This window comes from Prunus dulcis, chromosome 4 (genome assembly GCF_902201215.1).
Source record: "Prunus dulcis chromosome 4, ALMONDv2, whole genome shotgun sequence".
NCBI lineage: Eukaryota > Viridiplantae > Streptophyta > Magnoliopsida > Rosales > Rosaceae > Prunus > Prunus dulcis.
Genome location: NC_047653.1, coordinates 16,750,317 through 16,767,186, shown reverse-complemented (window position 1 = coordinate 16,767,186; position 16,870 = coordinate 16,750,317). Strand labels below are relative to the sequence as shown.

At 36.3% G+C, this 16,870-nt stretch overlaps 1 protein-coding gene across 1 annotated transcript; it reads right to left on the bottom strand.

Moving 5' to 3' along the window:
- Positions 1 to 7,789: 7,789 nt before the first annotated feature.
- Positions 7,790 to 15,752, bottom strand: LOC117626078 (extensin-2-like). The gene is made up of 2 exons (XM_034357722.1): positions 14,351 to 15,752; positions 7,790 to 8,493 (listed from the first exon to the last, which is right to left on the bottom strand). Exons 1-2 carry the CDS (start codon positions 15,708 to 15,710, stop codon positions 8,018 to 8,020), a joined length of 1,836 nt encoding a protein of 611 aa, XP_034213613.1. The 5' UTR covers positions 15,711 to 15,752; the 3' UTR covers positions 7,790 to 8,017.
- Between the last annotated feature and the right edge of the window lie 1,118 nt (positions 15,753 to 16,870).

The following is a 16,870-nucleotide window of genomic DNA, read 5'->3' as shown; positions in this document are numbered from 1 at the left end:
TTCAAACTTTGAATATTAATAGCAATGTCTAATAAGTAAATTTACAATTGTCCTCAATGACTTTTCATATTCTGAAAATGTTGCATAATAAGATCATTCTTACTATTATTAAATATGTCTTTTTCAAGATATACTACCAAGCAATCATTCATCCATTAGTCTCCCATTCGATTAAGCATTCTGTTCTTCACGATGTTCATAGCAGAGAATTCCCTTTCTACTGAAGCTGTTGCAACAGGGAGTGTTAATGCCAATTTTATGAGAAGATAAACTAGTGGATATGGCTTGTCCTTTTTTGTCTCAACTAGTTTTTTTGCAAGAGTAGCAATACCTTGTAATCCTGAAAAGTTGGTGTTGGAATGCATATCATCAATATAAGTTTGAAGTTGATCTTTAAGTACCTTAAGTTCTTCTGTAGAAAAATCATTCGGGTAAATTTGAGCAAGCCAAATGAGCTTTTGCTTGTCAAAAGAAGAAAATGAATCATTTGGACTCAAGCATGCCAAGCAAAGTAACAACTCAGTGTTGGCCTCATTGAAACAAATGTTTGGATTGTAATCTAAAATCTGAGTTCGTAAGCCAGGATCATAATGAAGATCTGACATATTGATTTTTATGCGACTTTGTTTTGAACTATCATCACTTATCCCAATAGTTCTTGACAATTCCATCTCAGATTTTCTTTTAAAATATTTTTCCATAATTGTCATAAATATAGTTTATATTATTTTTCATCAAGATATATATATATATATATATATAATCAATCATCAGTACAAATTAAATGCATATAAATAAGAATATAATGAAATTAGTTTGTAAAAAACAACAAAGTATTAACCCGTAAAATCAATTGAAATAGCGAGTTTGTTTTGTTGGGCTGCATACTTTTGTCAAATAACGAGTTTGGCGGCTGAGTCTCCACAGAATTACAAAATGAGTGAATTTGGTGGGACCTCTATTCTTTTTTTTTTCTTTTTTTTTTTTAATTTTTAACATAGGGTTTAGGGTTTTGTCTTTTTTAATATAAGCTTTGGGCTTAAAGTGTATGTATTGAATGGGCCATGTGGGGGCTCTACTTAAGAAGGACCTAAAAATAATTAAAAATTGTGAATTTGGGTGGGATTATACGGTTGAAGCTTTTTTGTAAGTGTGGGCAGCTGGCCACAATTGTCCTTGATTGGGTCCGCCACTGTATATATATAGTCCTCTATTGAGGGATCCTTCAAATAATATTTTTTTTTAGGAATGCCTTTAATGGTACCCTGCAAATTTTTTTCCAATGACCATATAAAATATAAATATTATATGGCCCTTCATAAGGGTATGCCGCTCCACTGTAGTTGGAGTGGGATGCTCGATATGTGTCATCCATATTATTGATATTTTGTCAATATGAATGTCGCCATGTTCTCCATATGAATCGCGCATGTTGTATAATATGTACATCGATATTGTTGGCGAGTTCTTACTTAATTAGAATTTTGGTTCCTTATTTCATTAAAATTTTGATTACTTACCAATTATTATTTAATCCTATTGTAATAAAGATTTATTTTCTATTGTAATTTAGGTATATTTCCTATTTTATTTAGGGTTAACACATCTTGGTACTTGTATAAATACCTCCCATATTGGAGAAGAATAATAATATGAGCGTATCTTAGCATAACTGAATATTTGCCCTACTTTGTTTGACATGGTATTAGAGCCAAGTTACTAACTTGTGATATCCTCTGACAAATTGAGAGTCGTTGCCGTTCCTCATTCCTAACCCATCATGGGTCTTCATCTTGTTGTAAATCCCCGTTTCTCCTTTCCTTAATAATCAACATATATTTCTTCTGCCTTAGCCATAACTGCACCTTTTTGCAATTTCACCCTTGTCTCTGTCCTTGCCGTGTTTATGTTGAGTCATTACCTTTCTTTTTCTCTACCTATGCCTGCTGCTGCCTTTTTTCTCTTACTTTTCATCTCTCTATGAGCTTGCTTTATGTTAAAATCATATTAAGCCCATGTCAGTTTCAGTCTCTTGTGCTCACCGCACAGCCTCTCTTTTAAATGTATACCATATGGGCAACACGCCCCTTGGCCATTGATGGCCTAATCTCTTTCCTCCATGAGCTTCGTCATCACTCATCGAGCCATCTCAAACCTCCCCAAGCCTCGTCACCGCTCGCCGAACCTTCTCCTAGCTGGCCTTTGTCTCTTGCTTATTTGGGTGTCACTTTCTCCAAATCTCGACTCTCATACATCATCAGATTCGAGGGGAAGTGACACGGCTGCTCATCTATTCCATTGCAATTCACCTACCTATCTATCATTGCTAATTGTCCGTGTCAACCCTTTCTCACAGTTGTTTGCCCTGCCTTGTCTTGCTGGTGCCAGTGCCAGTGCCTTGTATTGCTGTTGTTTGGTACCAGTACTGTTGCTCTTGCCTATTATGGTGCCAGTATTGGTGCTCATGCCTTTGCTGGTGTGTTTCTGTTATAGTCGACGTTGCCACCATTGATGTTGCCTTTGCTTGCTTGGCTTTCCGTTGATGTGGTCATTGTCGTTGTTGTTGTTGTGGCCTTACCCTTTGTCTTTGTTCTGCCTTACCTACTGTCATGCTCACAGGGTTTCTATATTATGTCTAACCTACTGCCGTGTTCATAGGGTTTCTATGTTCTGCCTTATCTACTCTCGTGCTCACAGGGTTTGTGTTCTGCCTTACATATTACTGTGCTCACAGAGTTTCTGTGTTCTGCCTTATCTACTCCCGTGCTCACAGGGTTTCTGTGTTCAGCCTTACCTATTGCCGTACTCACAGGGTTTCTGTGTTCTGCTATGTGCCCTATTTTTTAGGGTTTGCTCTTGTGTTTCCGTAGTGAACTTTGCTTTAGTTTGTCACTTGTTTCACTCGTGGTAGACGAAAAGACCTTCTCTAAAATTGGTGCTACTCAAGTATGGTGTTCTGCGACTCGCTTGTCAAGTTGGGTGTGCGAATTATCTTTGCCCAACTTGAGGGAGAGTGTTGGCGAGTCCTTACTTAATTAGAATTTTAGTTCCTTATTTCATTAAAATTTTGATTACTTATCAATTATTATTTAGTCCTATTGTAATAAAGATTTATTTTCTATTGTAATTTAGGTATATTTCCTATTTTATTTAAGGTTAACACATCTTTGTATTTGTATAAATACCTCTATATTAGAGAAGAATAAAAATATAAGCATATCTTAGCATAACTGAATATTTGCCCTAATTTGTTTGACAAATATGAATGGTGAAATGTTATCAATATACCGCTCCAGGTATGGTAGAGCGGGATCCAGACCCTTGTGTTTGATAACAATAGAGAAGCATCTAAATAGGGAGTCAGTTTCTACCAAAGCATATTTAGCTTGTTCAAACTATGAAGTCTTGGGTTCTTCATTGTCGTAGTAGCTGGAGGGTGATGCGCGCTACGGTGGAGTTAGATGGTTGCTGGCTCCTTCCTGTATCCTTTTCTTTCTCTTTGGAACGGTGACCTTCCTCGTGTTCGTCTTTATATGATTTGACAGTTTTTAAGACAAATTACACAATCCATTCTTACTCATGGTGTAACACCACTACCTATCACAATTTGGCGTGTGTTTAACTTGTTAGCCATGGCTATAAGATCATAACTGGTACCTAGTGTAAGACCCTTGCAAGGCCCTCGAACCTTATAGACATGGCATTGGGCGAATGCCATGGAAAAGTGTGGCAGCGCAGCTTCACTTAGTGTGCGTGTATTGGACTTAGCTTGCAACTGGAGTGCAAGGCACTTGTCTCGAAAACAACACTTGGCAGATTACATGTGTTTAGTTTAGTGTGTGGCGTGCATAGAGTTCACCATGTGGCGAAGGCAATGCTTGGCAGACGCGGGGGGGATGTCAACCACGGCAGTTGGGGTAGTCAGCTACATTAGTTTTCTTTAATGCCTTAGAGTAGACATGCCAAGGCAAAGAGGTAAGACAACAAAGCGTGTGCACATCTACTAGTGTCTTTGCACGAGTTTTAATTTCCATGTCTTTGTGTAAGAAAAGATTTTGCCTTGTACAGATTGTTGTGCCTTGTGGTTGTGTGTGCTTGAGGATTGGCTGAGACTGCGTGGTGCATATAGTGCCATTACAAGGGTGTTTATTGAGCGAAAAATTACCCATGTAACACTAAGCATTATGTCACAGCCATCTAAAAATTCATCACTACCACCACTATATATCACCACCACCTCCACCTCCAACTTCACCACTTGATTAGCACACTTTCAACATCATGTCCATTTAGTCATTATCCACAACTTCAATAGTTTTATATTAGAATTTACCAAATGGGTTGACACTTTTTTTTATACTCACAACACTTTAAAAGTATTGTTTACCAAACGTGGAACTGCTTTACTTTACAACTAACATTTTATTAATTAGAGAAAAGCAATAATTGTATTCATAAATTAGTCATAAAGACCATTAAACACAAAGGAAAATACAAATACCCACAAAGGGGTAATACAAATATGGAAGCATAGTAACCACACATAGTTAATCCAAATACATGCCACATAAGTCCAGAGAAATTTAGGCATAAAAGGTGTATGCTGAACAAACCAGACATGAATTGTAGCGCCCAAATCTACCAAGTACAAAAAACAAGTAGAGACTAAAACAGTCAACATCCAACTCACAAAGAGTTGATATAATTATTACAAAACAAGAAAACAACAAACACACAGTGACCAAAAGCCAATAGAGCCACTATCACCGCTTCTGCCTTCTCCACTACAGGCGTCGCTGCTGCCTTGGCGACAGAGAATACCACCGAGATTGCAACCAAGAACCAAAATAGATCTAACCACTAAACCACATATCCAAGCAGATCTGGGTAAAAACCAAGATCCAAAATTGATCTAGGCACAAATAACCTCCCCCAACTAAAATCCTAACTCCAGAAGATGAGAAAGGGGATAAAGGAAGAAGGAGGGAATGAGAGAGAGGGAGAGAGGAGGATGAGTGGCCTCCTCTTCCCTCCGGAAACACACAGTGCCTCTTAGAAAGAGATGATTGAGAGAAATGTTTTAGGGTTCATATTATTCTACTATCCTCTTTATTTGGTTCATTTTGAACATGGCTTTGCATCTCAACCATGATAATTTTCTGACCAAGAAACTTTTGCATTTTCCAAGCATTCATATTCATATGCATGGCCCATTGGATTAACTACAACTAATTATTATTATTATTTTGATAAAAGAAAGAAGATATTTAATCATATAAACATACCCAAAAAAATCCAAAAAATGATAGCTAACCCTATTGAATTTAATTTTAATTATTAAATTACTTTGATGCCCCATTGAGTGTTTTGGGCTTTTTTTTATGAGGTTTTTGGATTTGGTTTGTTTTAAGATATCAATGACAGTTTTGTAATTTAAAAGAAGTAAAGCCTTTTTGTTATGTTGTAAATGAGTTTTGAGTGTGTTTCTAAAGTCCATTTCATATATGGGTTTTTTTATAATTTGAACTCCTATATTGGGTATTATAGTGAATCTCCCATAAAAAAAAAAGCTATAAAAAATTATTAGATGAAACGGACAAAAAGAATGCATTTGTAAAAATTAAATTTGACATATGTGTAATTTGGGTCATACAAGGGGTTTAAAAGTGCAATTAACACTTACCGAGAAGCTGTCAACTAAAGAATTACGTACTCTTATTCTATAGAGAGATTAAATCACCCCCTAAATGTATTTGTCTCTCGACTGACTTGTCAAGCAAGTGGTGGCTTTGAAAGATACTTGTAGATAAGTTAAATATATATTCAAGGATTATGCATGTGTTTGTTTTAGTAGGTGAGGAAGAAAATGAAACCAAAGGAAAAAAGGGAGTTTATAAACTTATACAGCTATAGACTTTGATTTTATTTGAGAGGTCACCGCCTAAGTTGACGTGCATTGTCCTGAATGGGACTGGGATGCTTATCCCTTAATATATATATATACACACAAACATATTTTATATAAATAGAATAATATTTTGGGAGATTCACTATTATACCCAATATCGGGGCCCAAATTATAAAAATACCCTATATAAAATGGACTTTAAAAACACACCCAAAGCCCATTTACAACATAACAAAAAAGCTTTTAACTTCTTATAAATTACAAAACTGCCATCAATTTCTTAAAACAAGCCCAACTCCAAAATCTCATAAAAATACCCAAAGCACTCAATAGGGCATCAAAGTAATTTAATAATCAATATTAAATTCAATAAGGCTAGCTATCATTTTTTGGGTTTTTTTTGGGTTTGTTTATAGGAATTCAATTGTGTATGGTTTATTTATAATATTAGTGCTAGAAATGGGTATATCACTAAATATCTCAAATATTTTCCATAGCCAGTATACGTAATAAAAACAGTTATTGTTTTACAGCTATGTGCAGAGAAGAAAATGAAATCGTTTTCATACTCATTATTGGACTAGTCAAACCAGAAATCCAAAACTTTGAGCTCATGATAGTCTGTCTATTACATCCCCAGTTACATTCTGCATTATATAATTCTTGCGCTTTCATAAAGATGTAGTGTACAATTTCTGACTGAGGCGGGTACGTAAGGTAGTAAGTGCTTGGTCTAAAATTTAACTAAAAAATGTTTTGGATTGAGGCGAGTACGTGCTTTTTTCGGCTTCATATAAAATAATTGATAATCATTTGAGCTACAAATTATAGATATATAAGACATTTTTTTACCGAAAAACAAAAAGGCGGGCAACTTTAGTGCGACTCTTTACCCATCAATTTTTAATTAGGTGTAGTAATTAGGCTTTTTCGATGTAAGACACGGAACCAAGCAATAATTCAAATCCTCTTTTCAACTTTACAAACATATGAAGTCACATAGTTGAAAGTACAACTTATCTAGGGTCTCTTTAATATTCTCGTGTGTTAAGTATAATCTCATTAAAACTATATGCACAAAATTCATGTAAGAATGCTTCTGCTCTGTTTTCGACTACACGGCAGCAAAGTGCCTAGAGCATGCCCAAATAAGGATAAGATTGTAATATATTTTAGCTCGGAGGACTCAAATTGCTACATGAGAGCTTTAATTAAATCTTTTACAAAATGGTCACTTTTATTTAATTATTTAAAACACTGATTGTTTTACAATATTACAAGTACAAAAATCTTCCTCAAACCTTCAATAATCATCTTTTTCTTTTTTATATAAGCGAATAGTCTAAATTACCTTAAATTAATCTAATTTATAGGGAATGAGGTCCAACTTGAGTGTAAGAAAACGGACTCACTACTCTAGCTAACTGAATGGGTAATAAATAAGCACTTTTTTGCGTTTTGATTGACAAACTCTTTTTTTTCCTTTTATTTTAACGTCCCTTTCAATTGGAGGTTTTTCTCAAATAATACTATTTATGGAGACTTTGTGCGAGCACTCCCCACTATTCATTTATCATTGCAAAATATTAGCTAAATGTTAGATGTTTTACTAATTTCGAATTTGACTATCTTTTGCAATGATGATCCTTTCATGGGACTTCAGAAATAGACGATTCAGATTGTCAACCTAAAATACAAAATGGACTCTATAAAGTGTCACCCAAAATAGAATCTCATGGATTTTCGTGTAGATCCAAACTATCTATGATGTTTGATGAAGTGATACATTATCGCACTTCAACTTTTCCACGAAGAAACACATAATTTTATTGATCCAAAAGGCTTATGTAATAGCATAGGAACTACATAAAAACAAGTACGTATATGAAATACTCTTTGCTTTCATTTCTTTAGAAGGAGAAGGAAAATAAACTAATTGATACAGTGAGTTCTTACGACAGAATACACGAAGGGTTCTGTCAGACCTTTATTATTCACAAACACACTTGTCTGCGAATAGAACAAAGCTAGAAAAAGAAGTGATACCGCTGGAACATCGAAACGAAGAACTTATTTGGACTGGTTCAGGTCGCTAAAATCCCATAAAGCTTAGTAGTGTTTTGGAGGTGGAGGTGATTTGTAGTGATATTGGGGAGGTGGAGGTGACTTCACTGGAGGAGGAGGAGAGTTGTAGTGGTATGGAGGGGGAGGTGATGGAGATGGTGGTGGTGGTGACTTGTAGTGGTAAGGAGGTGGAGGAGAATATGATGGTGGAGGTGGTGACTTGTGGACATAAGGAGGAGATTTGTGGACATATGGAGGAGGTGGTGATTTAGAAGGGGGAGGTGGTGACTTGTAAGCATATGGTGGAGGTGGTGAGTGAGTGGGTGGTGGAGGAGATTTGTGCACATAAGGAGGAGGCGGCGAATGAGAAGGTGGTGGTGGAGACTTATAATAGGGTGGCGGGGGTGATGGTGATGGAGGTGGTGGATGTTTTACGTACTTTGGTGGTGGGGGGGACTTGTAATGGGTTGGAGGGGTCTCCAAGTGCTTTGGTGGAGGTGGTGAAGAATAAGTATAAGGCGTAGTGGCAAGCACACTTGTGGCCAAGAGGCACAATGCCAAGGCATAAAACATTGTAGGGCAATGCCTCAGCTGTCCTGAGGTTCTCATTTCTGCCACAAATTGTAGTTCTTAGAACTTGTTTTGTGAGTGAGGTGGTTGGAAATGGTGAGAAAGCTATCCCTTTTATAGCAATCTTTGACATCATCTTTGAATAAGACATGTTTGCTTATTCAGCATAATTGGCTGGATTGATGCTTTAAGTTTTCTACCAAATGTGACTTTGAGATTTTGAAATGCCGATCAGTTGAACTCACATGCTTCAACCAGTGATTTTGGGTTCCCACAAAGATTTTTCAACTTTGATCTTTCATGAAGGCCATGGACAAGTCAAACCGTGTGGTAGGTAAGTGTTGTACGGCTGGAGAGTGAAAATGAGAAGGGTTGGTCTTTTCTCCAGCAACTAGTGAAGAAATAATAAATATATATGGTAAAAAAAGGTAAAGTTCGAACGCTAGCTTGCATGTAACTGAACACTTTGACCCATTATGAAAAATACTTTGCTGGATTATCAAAAGTGCTTAGCTAATTAAAAGGTGTAAAGCTTTCATCCATTAACATTAGAGTTTTGCTTCATAAAAATAAATAGGGTTAACTATCTTTTTGGTCATTATACGGAAATTCAATTTAGTCACTCAGAAAAAAATTTAGTCAGATTGATCACAGTGTTTCTAAAAGTTCACAATTTAGACATTTCGTTATCTACTGTTAACTTCCATTAAGTGCAGTTTTTATTTTTATATTTCCAGGAAGCACGTTCAAGTCTTCTTCCTCTAACTCGCTAACTCAACAAGTTAGGTTATTGTGCTATAAGAGTTTTAAAGATGGGGGGAAATTTTGGGTTGAAATCGAAATGATGAGATATAAGGTCACGACTAATTGGGTATTATATTGAAGCCTGAATCGATTGAGTGAGAAATGTATTGTGACTTCGGATGACAAGGAGACACAATCAATGTGATAGAGCACCAAAATATATTAGTAAGTTGTTGATTTCATTTTAATTTGGTTTGGTCTTTTGATTTTCCTCATACCTCACGATTTTTATTTCAACCCAAGATTTCCCCCAATTTGCTGAACTCTAATAGCACAATACCATAACTTGTTGATAAAGGAAGAAGACTGAAGGTGATTCCTTTTTTTTAAAAAAAAAAACTGCAATTAATGAAAGATAACAGAATATCAATAAATTGTATACTTCGGAAAATAAGTGACCAATTTGGCTAAATTTTTTTCTCAGTGACCAAATTGAATTTTCGTGTAAAATTCAGTGACCAAAAAAATATTTAACCCAAATAAATAAACACATTGTACTTTGCCAATTGAATTTTTGGATTTGAATTGCCGAACTCAATTAAGGGCCCTTAATGTTTTTGCATTAGTTCATTAGTCCTTATATTACTATTACTATTACTAGAATGCTTTGTATGTGAGACAATTATTGGTCGAGAAGTAGATAATAAGAAATAGTGATAAAAAAATAGTGGGAAAAACATATGGATAATTTTAGTTTGTTTTATTTTATTTTATTTTAGAATAACTGATAATAACTATTCTATCCTCACTATATTATCTTTTTCTTTATTCAATGTAATGTAAATAGGAGCATAGTTGGCAACTTGGCACTTTGTCAAAAGTGATCGACTCTTAAATAATAATATAGATTATTACATCACTTAAAAAACTATAAAGAAGAGATCGAGTTGCACCAAAGAATTAAAAAGAGAAAATTCTTTTACCAACCTAGAGTAATAAGGTTTAAAGATATTCAGTTTAGCGTGTGACAGAGGAACTTTTTGGCTGGTTTCACCTCATCCATATCTATGAGAGCTAGAAAAATAAATCTTTTAAATGTGTTACTTCTATTACAAATTAAGATGGAGAACCTGAAAAGCAATTGTGCCATTTGAATTCTCTAGTAATAAAACCAACCTAAGTTTTTCTCGGCAAATTAAAAAAAAAAAAAAAAAAAAAAAAACCAGCCTTGTGATTTGGCTTTCATTGGAATCTTTGGTGACGATGAAGTAGCAATGCGCTGGTGGTTTCGTTGCCAAATTTAGAGACATACAAGGTGGCTTAGTGGCTTAGCAACTTTTACTCACTTGTTGTGTGTTTATATATTCTTGAGTTGTAATAATTTCATCAACTTTTGTAAGTTGGGTGTTTGTATGTAGTCTAGGTTTTATTTGTAATTTTTACTTGCGAGAGTTTAAAAGTTGCAGTTGTGTTGGTAGTTTTACGCACTGTGGTTCATGTCTGTCTTATGCAGCCTTGCAGCTTTTATGCAAAAATTTCTTTAGTATTATGTGGCTATTAATTAGTGGAGATACACCTTGTACGTTTGATGTTATTGGTACTGTGTCTTTCTATGTATCTGGATTAACTTTGCGCGCTTACTAGGCTTCCATCTTTGTATTAATTATTTGTGAATACTTGTACTGCCCTGCAAATTATAATTTTTGTGCCTAATTTATGAATATAATTAACATTTCTATTAAAAAAATAAATTAAAAAACAGGTTTCACAACATCAAAAGTTTGTTTATATAGATTTCTAGTAAGTTAATTACATCAACTACATTACATATATTTAATAAAAATATATATATTAGACTTTGAAAATTTTGAGAAATATCAAATTTTCTTTAATATTTTGGTCTCTCTAAATCAATTTTTTATTTTTATTTTCACTCAATCGGCCCCTGTGTGTAAGAGGGAAGAAAAATTTAAGGTCAAGCTTGTATTTAATGTGTGTGTCCTACTTGTGTGTCATTAGACTTGGCAAGTGGTGGCTCAATATATATATACTATCTCTCTCTCTACTTCTAGAAAAGTTTGAAATTTAGATTGAAAGTCTTATGCATGTTTGTACGTATTAGTCGGTGAGCAAGAAAAACAAATGCAAAGAAAGAAAAACAAGGGAAACTTAGTTAAACGTATATATCGACTGCAGACTTTGTTTTCATTCTAACCAAAACAAAAAAGGGACTCTCGATTCCAACAAAGAGGTCACCGCCTAAGTTGACATTGTCGTGGATCGATGCTCATCTAACACAACCCTTCTATTATCCTCGACAAATAAGAAGACACAAAAAGGAGCCAAAAAGATAGGCAAAAATATTTCCCTTCTCAGTTTTAGACAATACAAAAACCACTCATTTTGTACACATCTGCGTACAATTTAAAGAGATTATCCTTCCCAAAGGGAGGAAAAAAATAGAAAAGAACTTCAATTCCAGTTTATTACTATGTGATTTCACTTGTAAGGTATGTTTGTTTTTGCCCTATATCATAATCAACCTCGCACATTCGATATTGGAGAACTAGTAAAGTATAGCCCACCAATTGCTGAAGAGGAAATACTAAAACCGCTGGTTTAGACTCCTAATAATGTCATCATGACCAAAGGTACCGAAGGGACACCCTTCTTTGATTAAACAACAGCCTGCCGAATGCCCTTACTGAAGACCCTTCTTTAAAAAAAATTCGTAAGGTACAATCCCCAGTCTATTTTTTCAATGATCCAAACCATCTATTTTTTAGGTCTTCATTCATAGATCATCCTTACAAAAAATTAGACAAATCGAAAACCGTTTTGATATCCAATTGTGTCTTACAAAATCAATGAACACGGTGCTTCAAGAAAGTACTAAAATTTCAATAACTCAATTGAGTGGTCAAATGATATTGGATTCAAGTGATTTTTGTAGAGATAATCTTTGAATGAATATCTACAAAATAGAGAACTTGGATTAGTGAAATACAATTTGGAGTGGGCCCAACAATCTGAAAGCTCTTTGTATATATATATATATATATATATCCCCTTCTATTGAGGGATCCCTCAAATAAAATTTGAGGGACGCCCTTTAGGGTACCCTACAATATTTTTCCCAATGATCCAAACCATCTATTTTTTAGGTCTTCATTCATAGATCATCCTTACAAAAAATTAGACAAATCGGAAACCGTTTCGATATCCAATTCTGTCTTACAAAATCCATGAACACGGTACTTCAAAAAAGTACTAAAATTTCAATAACTCAATTGAGTGGTCAAATGATATCGGATTCAAGTAATTTTTTGTAGAGATGATCTTTGAATGAGTATCGACAAAATAGACTGTTTGGATTAGTGAAATACAATTCAGAGTGGGGCCTACAAGGGGTATTCCTCAAATAACCTTATTTGAGAGATACCTCAATAGAAACTCTCTGTGTGTGTATATATATATATATATATATATATATCTCTCTCTCCTCTTTGAATTTTGTCCCAAATTTTTCTGCGAAGTGTTGCAAGTCACACAACCCTTGAAATATTATTTGTTAATTTTTGTTGATGCCGATTTGATCTAAACCCTCGTAGAATTCAATGGTGACTTAAGACTATTATTGCTTAGAAACACTATGACTTAAACTTTGAGATTAAGACTATTATTGCTTAGAAACACTATTCCTCGTCACACCCACACCACGAAAGAGGAGGGAAAGAGGAACAAATTCAGGAAAGGCAGTGAGATAGAAGAAGGAAAGAGAGACAAATAAGAAGGGGATGCTTCGCCGATGGTGAAGATGGGAGAGGCTCAGTGGGGCTGCTGAGGTGGGGCGGGGTTGTGGTGTCTGCTTGGTTTTTGTTTTTCTATTTTAGTTTTTATGGTTTTTAAATATTTTATTACAAATTAACAGTATTAGTTTGGGGTTAAGTAGGTGGACACTTGTCAAGAAATTAGAAAAGGGACATGGAGGGACATGAAAAATAGGGACAACGGATCCATGTCCAAAATCGTTTTCAACTCTATCCCTAGTGGCCAAAAGTGTTTTTGTACCCAAATAAATATTTCCCTTATTAGACCGGGTTTGGAGAAGGGGATAACACCCCAAAAAAACGAAAGTGGCAACGGTGACCATTATTTGGTGATATTTGTTGGGGTGACTAAAGGCTTTAGTTACAAAAGGCATTTTTGAAGTCACCAAAAAAGACTTTTTCGGTGACTAAAGCCTTTAATCGCCCCAGCAAATGTCACTAAATAATAGTGACTGTTGCTACTTTTTTTTTTTTTGTAGTGACAATACCATCCTTGACAGGGAATTTTAAAAATTTGGAGATTCGCATACCAGCCTCTAATTTTACCCCGAAATCTTCCCAGTTAAGCCTGGGACCGGACCCAACGGGGATTCCTACTCAAAATCAATAGCCTCTAAAAAAATTTGGTTATGTTTAAGTGCCCAGTAGTCAACTATTAATTTGTTCATGCCAGCTAAGTTCCGAGAGTAGGCCCAATGGACATAAACATATCTCTGTCCACTCAATTGCAGTAATGTTTCCCAAACATATGCACATAAACAGTAAGTGACGTCAACTATCAGATTAACATTTCTTAAATTTGATTTCGTATCTGGCCAATTGAGCTTTGGTTACAACTTGAAACATCCAGGTACCAAATCTATTATAAAATGCATGCATGTTTACTATTTAATAACGATGATAAAGTGATATGCATTATCATGCATTAACTTTTCAACAAAGAAGCACAGAACTAATTAACCCAAAAGTCATAGGGGCATATACTAGATTAACAAGTACATGAAATTAATGTTCTTCACTTTCATTTGATTCAATTAATCTCTTTCAAGAAGTAATACAATAAGTGCTCACAACAGATTACAAGAAGGGTTCTGCTAGACCCTTATTATTCACCAGCACACTTGTTTGTGAAAAGAACAAAGCTAAAAAAATGGTATCGAATTAAAATCCAAAGGCAGTACTTATTCTGAATGATTCAAGTGGCTGTTACCGTAAGCTTAGTGGTGCTGTGGAGGTGGAGGTGACCTGTAGTAATATGCAGGAGGTGGTGGAGACTTCAATGGAGGAGGAGGTGAGCTGTAGATGTATGGAGGGGGAGGTGATGGGGATGGTGGTGGTGGAGACTTGTAGTGGTAAGGAGGTGGTGGTGATGGTGAAGGTGGAGGTGGAGATTTATAATGGTATGGAGGTGGTGGAGACTTTGATGGTGGTGGAGGTGATTTGTAGTGGTAAGGAGGTGGAGGGGAAGGTGATGGTGGAGGTGGTGACTTGTAGACATAAGGAGGAGGAGGTGAAGGAGAAGGAGGAGGTGGTGACTTGTAGACATAAGGAGGAGGAGGTGAAGGTGATGGAGGTGGTGGTGATTTATAGATGTAGGGTGGAGGAGGTGATGGAGATGGAGGTGGTGGGGACTTGTAGACATAGGGAGGAGGAGGTGAAGGTGATGGTGGTGGTGGTGACTTGTAGACATAAGGTGGGGGCGGTGATGGTGATGGAGGTGGTGGTGACTTGTAGACGTAAGGAGGAGGAGGTGATGGGGATGGTGGAGGTGGAGATTTGTACACGTATGGAGGCGGCGGTGATGGAGATGGTGGTGGTGGAGATTTGTACACATAAGGAGGAGGTGGGGACGGAGATGGTGGTGGTGGAGATTTATAGACGTATGGAGGAGGAGGTGAAGGTGATGGAGGTGGTGGTGACTTGTAAACATAGGGAGGAGGAGGTGAAGGTGATGGAGGTGGTGGTGATTTATAGATGTAGGGTGGAGGAGGTGATGGAGATGGAGGTGGTGGGGACTTGTAGACATAGGGAGGAGGAGGTGAAGGTGATGGTGGTGGTGGTGACTTGTAGACATAAGGTGGGGGCGGTGATGGTGATGGAGGTGGTGGTGACTTGTAGACGTAAGGAGGAGGAGGTGATGGGGATGGTGGAGGTGGAGATTTGTACACGTATGGAGGCGGCGGTGATGGAGATGGTGGTGGTGGAGATTTATAGACGTATGGAGGAGGAGGTGACGGTGACGGAGGTGGTGGAGACTTGTAGACATAAGGAGGAGGAGGTGAAGGGGATGGTGGAGGTGGTGACTTGTAGTGGTATGGAGGTGGAGACTTATGGTGATAGTGTGGAGGTGGTGGTGACTTGTAGTGGTATGGTGGGGACTTCACATACTTTGGTGGTGGGGGTGACTTGTAACGGTATGGTGGGTGAACAGAGTGCTTTGGTGGGGGGTAATTGTAGTAATGTTGCGCATGATTAGGTGGTGGAGGTGAAGAATAAGTGTAAGGGTTATTGGCAAGAACACTTGTGGCTAAGAGGCACAATGCCACAGCATAAAACATTAAAGGCTGATGCCCCGGCTGCTCCGAGAATTTCATCGTTTTCTGGCAATTCAGCTCTGATTGCCAGAAATTGCACTTCTTAGAACTTGTTTGTAAGTGGGTTGCTTTAAAAGTGTGTGAGAGCTAACCCTTTTATAGCAATCTCTGCAATCATCTTTGAGAGAGACATGTTACTTTATTCAGGATAGCAGGCTGGATGTTTATGCTTTTAATTTTCTTCCAGATGCTACTTGTGGATTATAAAATGTTAATCAATTAAAGTCTACTATTTTAACCAGTCATTGTGGGGTTGCACAAATATATACATATATGTATATTAGATGTGTTCTTTCATGGAGGCCATGAACAGGTCAAGTTGCATGGCTTCTAGGAAAGTGTCGTACGGCTGGGTTGTTAAAATGTAAAAGCGTGTGGAAAGACATGGTCGAACTTTTCTCCAGCAGTAACTATAATATAATGAACTGTTTTGTTTTTTTTTTGTTTTTTTTGTTTTTGGTGTTATTTCAATCTGAAGAGACGGAAGATTCAAATATGGAGGCACATCTTCCAACAAAGTTGAGAAGCCATAGATAGTTGGTAGGTATATCTAATGAAGTCGTATAGAATAAAGGTTAAGTGTGAGAATGAGTTATATATGGTCAAAATGCAAGCTTAGCTGGCTACAATATGAATAAGGACCTAGTTTAATTGTTGACCGATTATACTTGTGTATAATCCTAGAAATGTTCTAAAGATGAAGTTTTATTACATCAAAGAAACATAAACATATATAGAGGGTAAGCAAAAGTAAGGAGCTTTCAAGTGAATAATAAGAGCATTTATTCATGCATTCGAGGTCTTAGGTTTAATTCTCATTCACTTACTCTGTATTGTATTTTTTTTTTTAAACATCTATAAGGTATTTAGAAATTAAATTATTTTGAATTAATAATGGTTAAAAGTGCTCAAAGTCGGTCCTTATATTAGATTTTGTCTCCGCAATTGATATTTAACTCTAGCTTAATTTTTTTTATGGGCAACTTGAAAACCTACAGAAGTTTTAAAATTTTAATTCATCCATCAAAGTAGAGCTTACGAAAACTGTGAATTAGCAAGCAAAACACTTGTGATGATTTTTGCTAATAGAAATCTAGTTTTTGGTATTACTGAATTTATTTTCAATTGGTCTTGATTGGCCACCGCCAATTTCTATTTTC

Coding starts and splice junctions, on each gene's coding strand:
- LOC117626078 (XM_034357722.1), bottom strand. CDS start 15,710: ATGAAATTCTCGGAGCAGCCGGGGCATCAGCCTTTAATGTTTTATGCT. Junction 8,494..14,350: donor TTACTACAGGTCACCTCCAC/CTCCACAGCACC, acceptor TGCTTGCCACTA/CGCCTTATACTTATTCTTCA.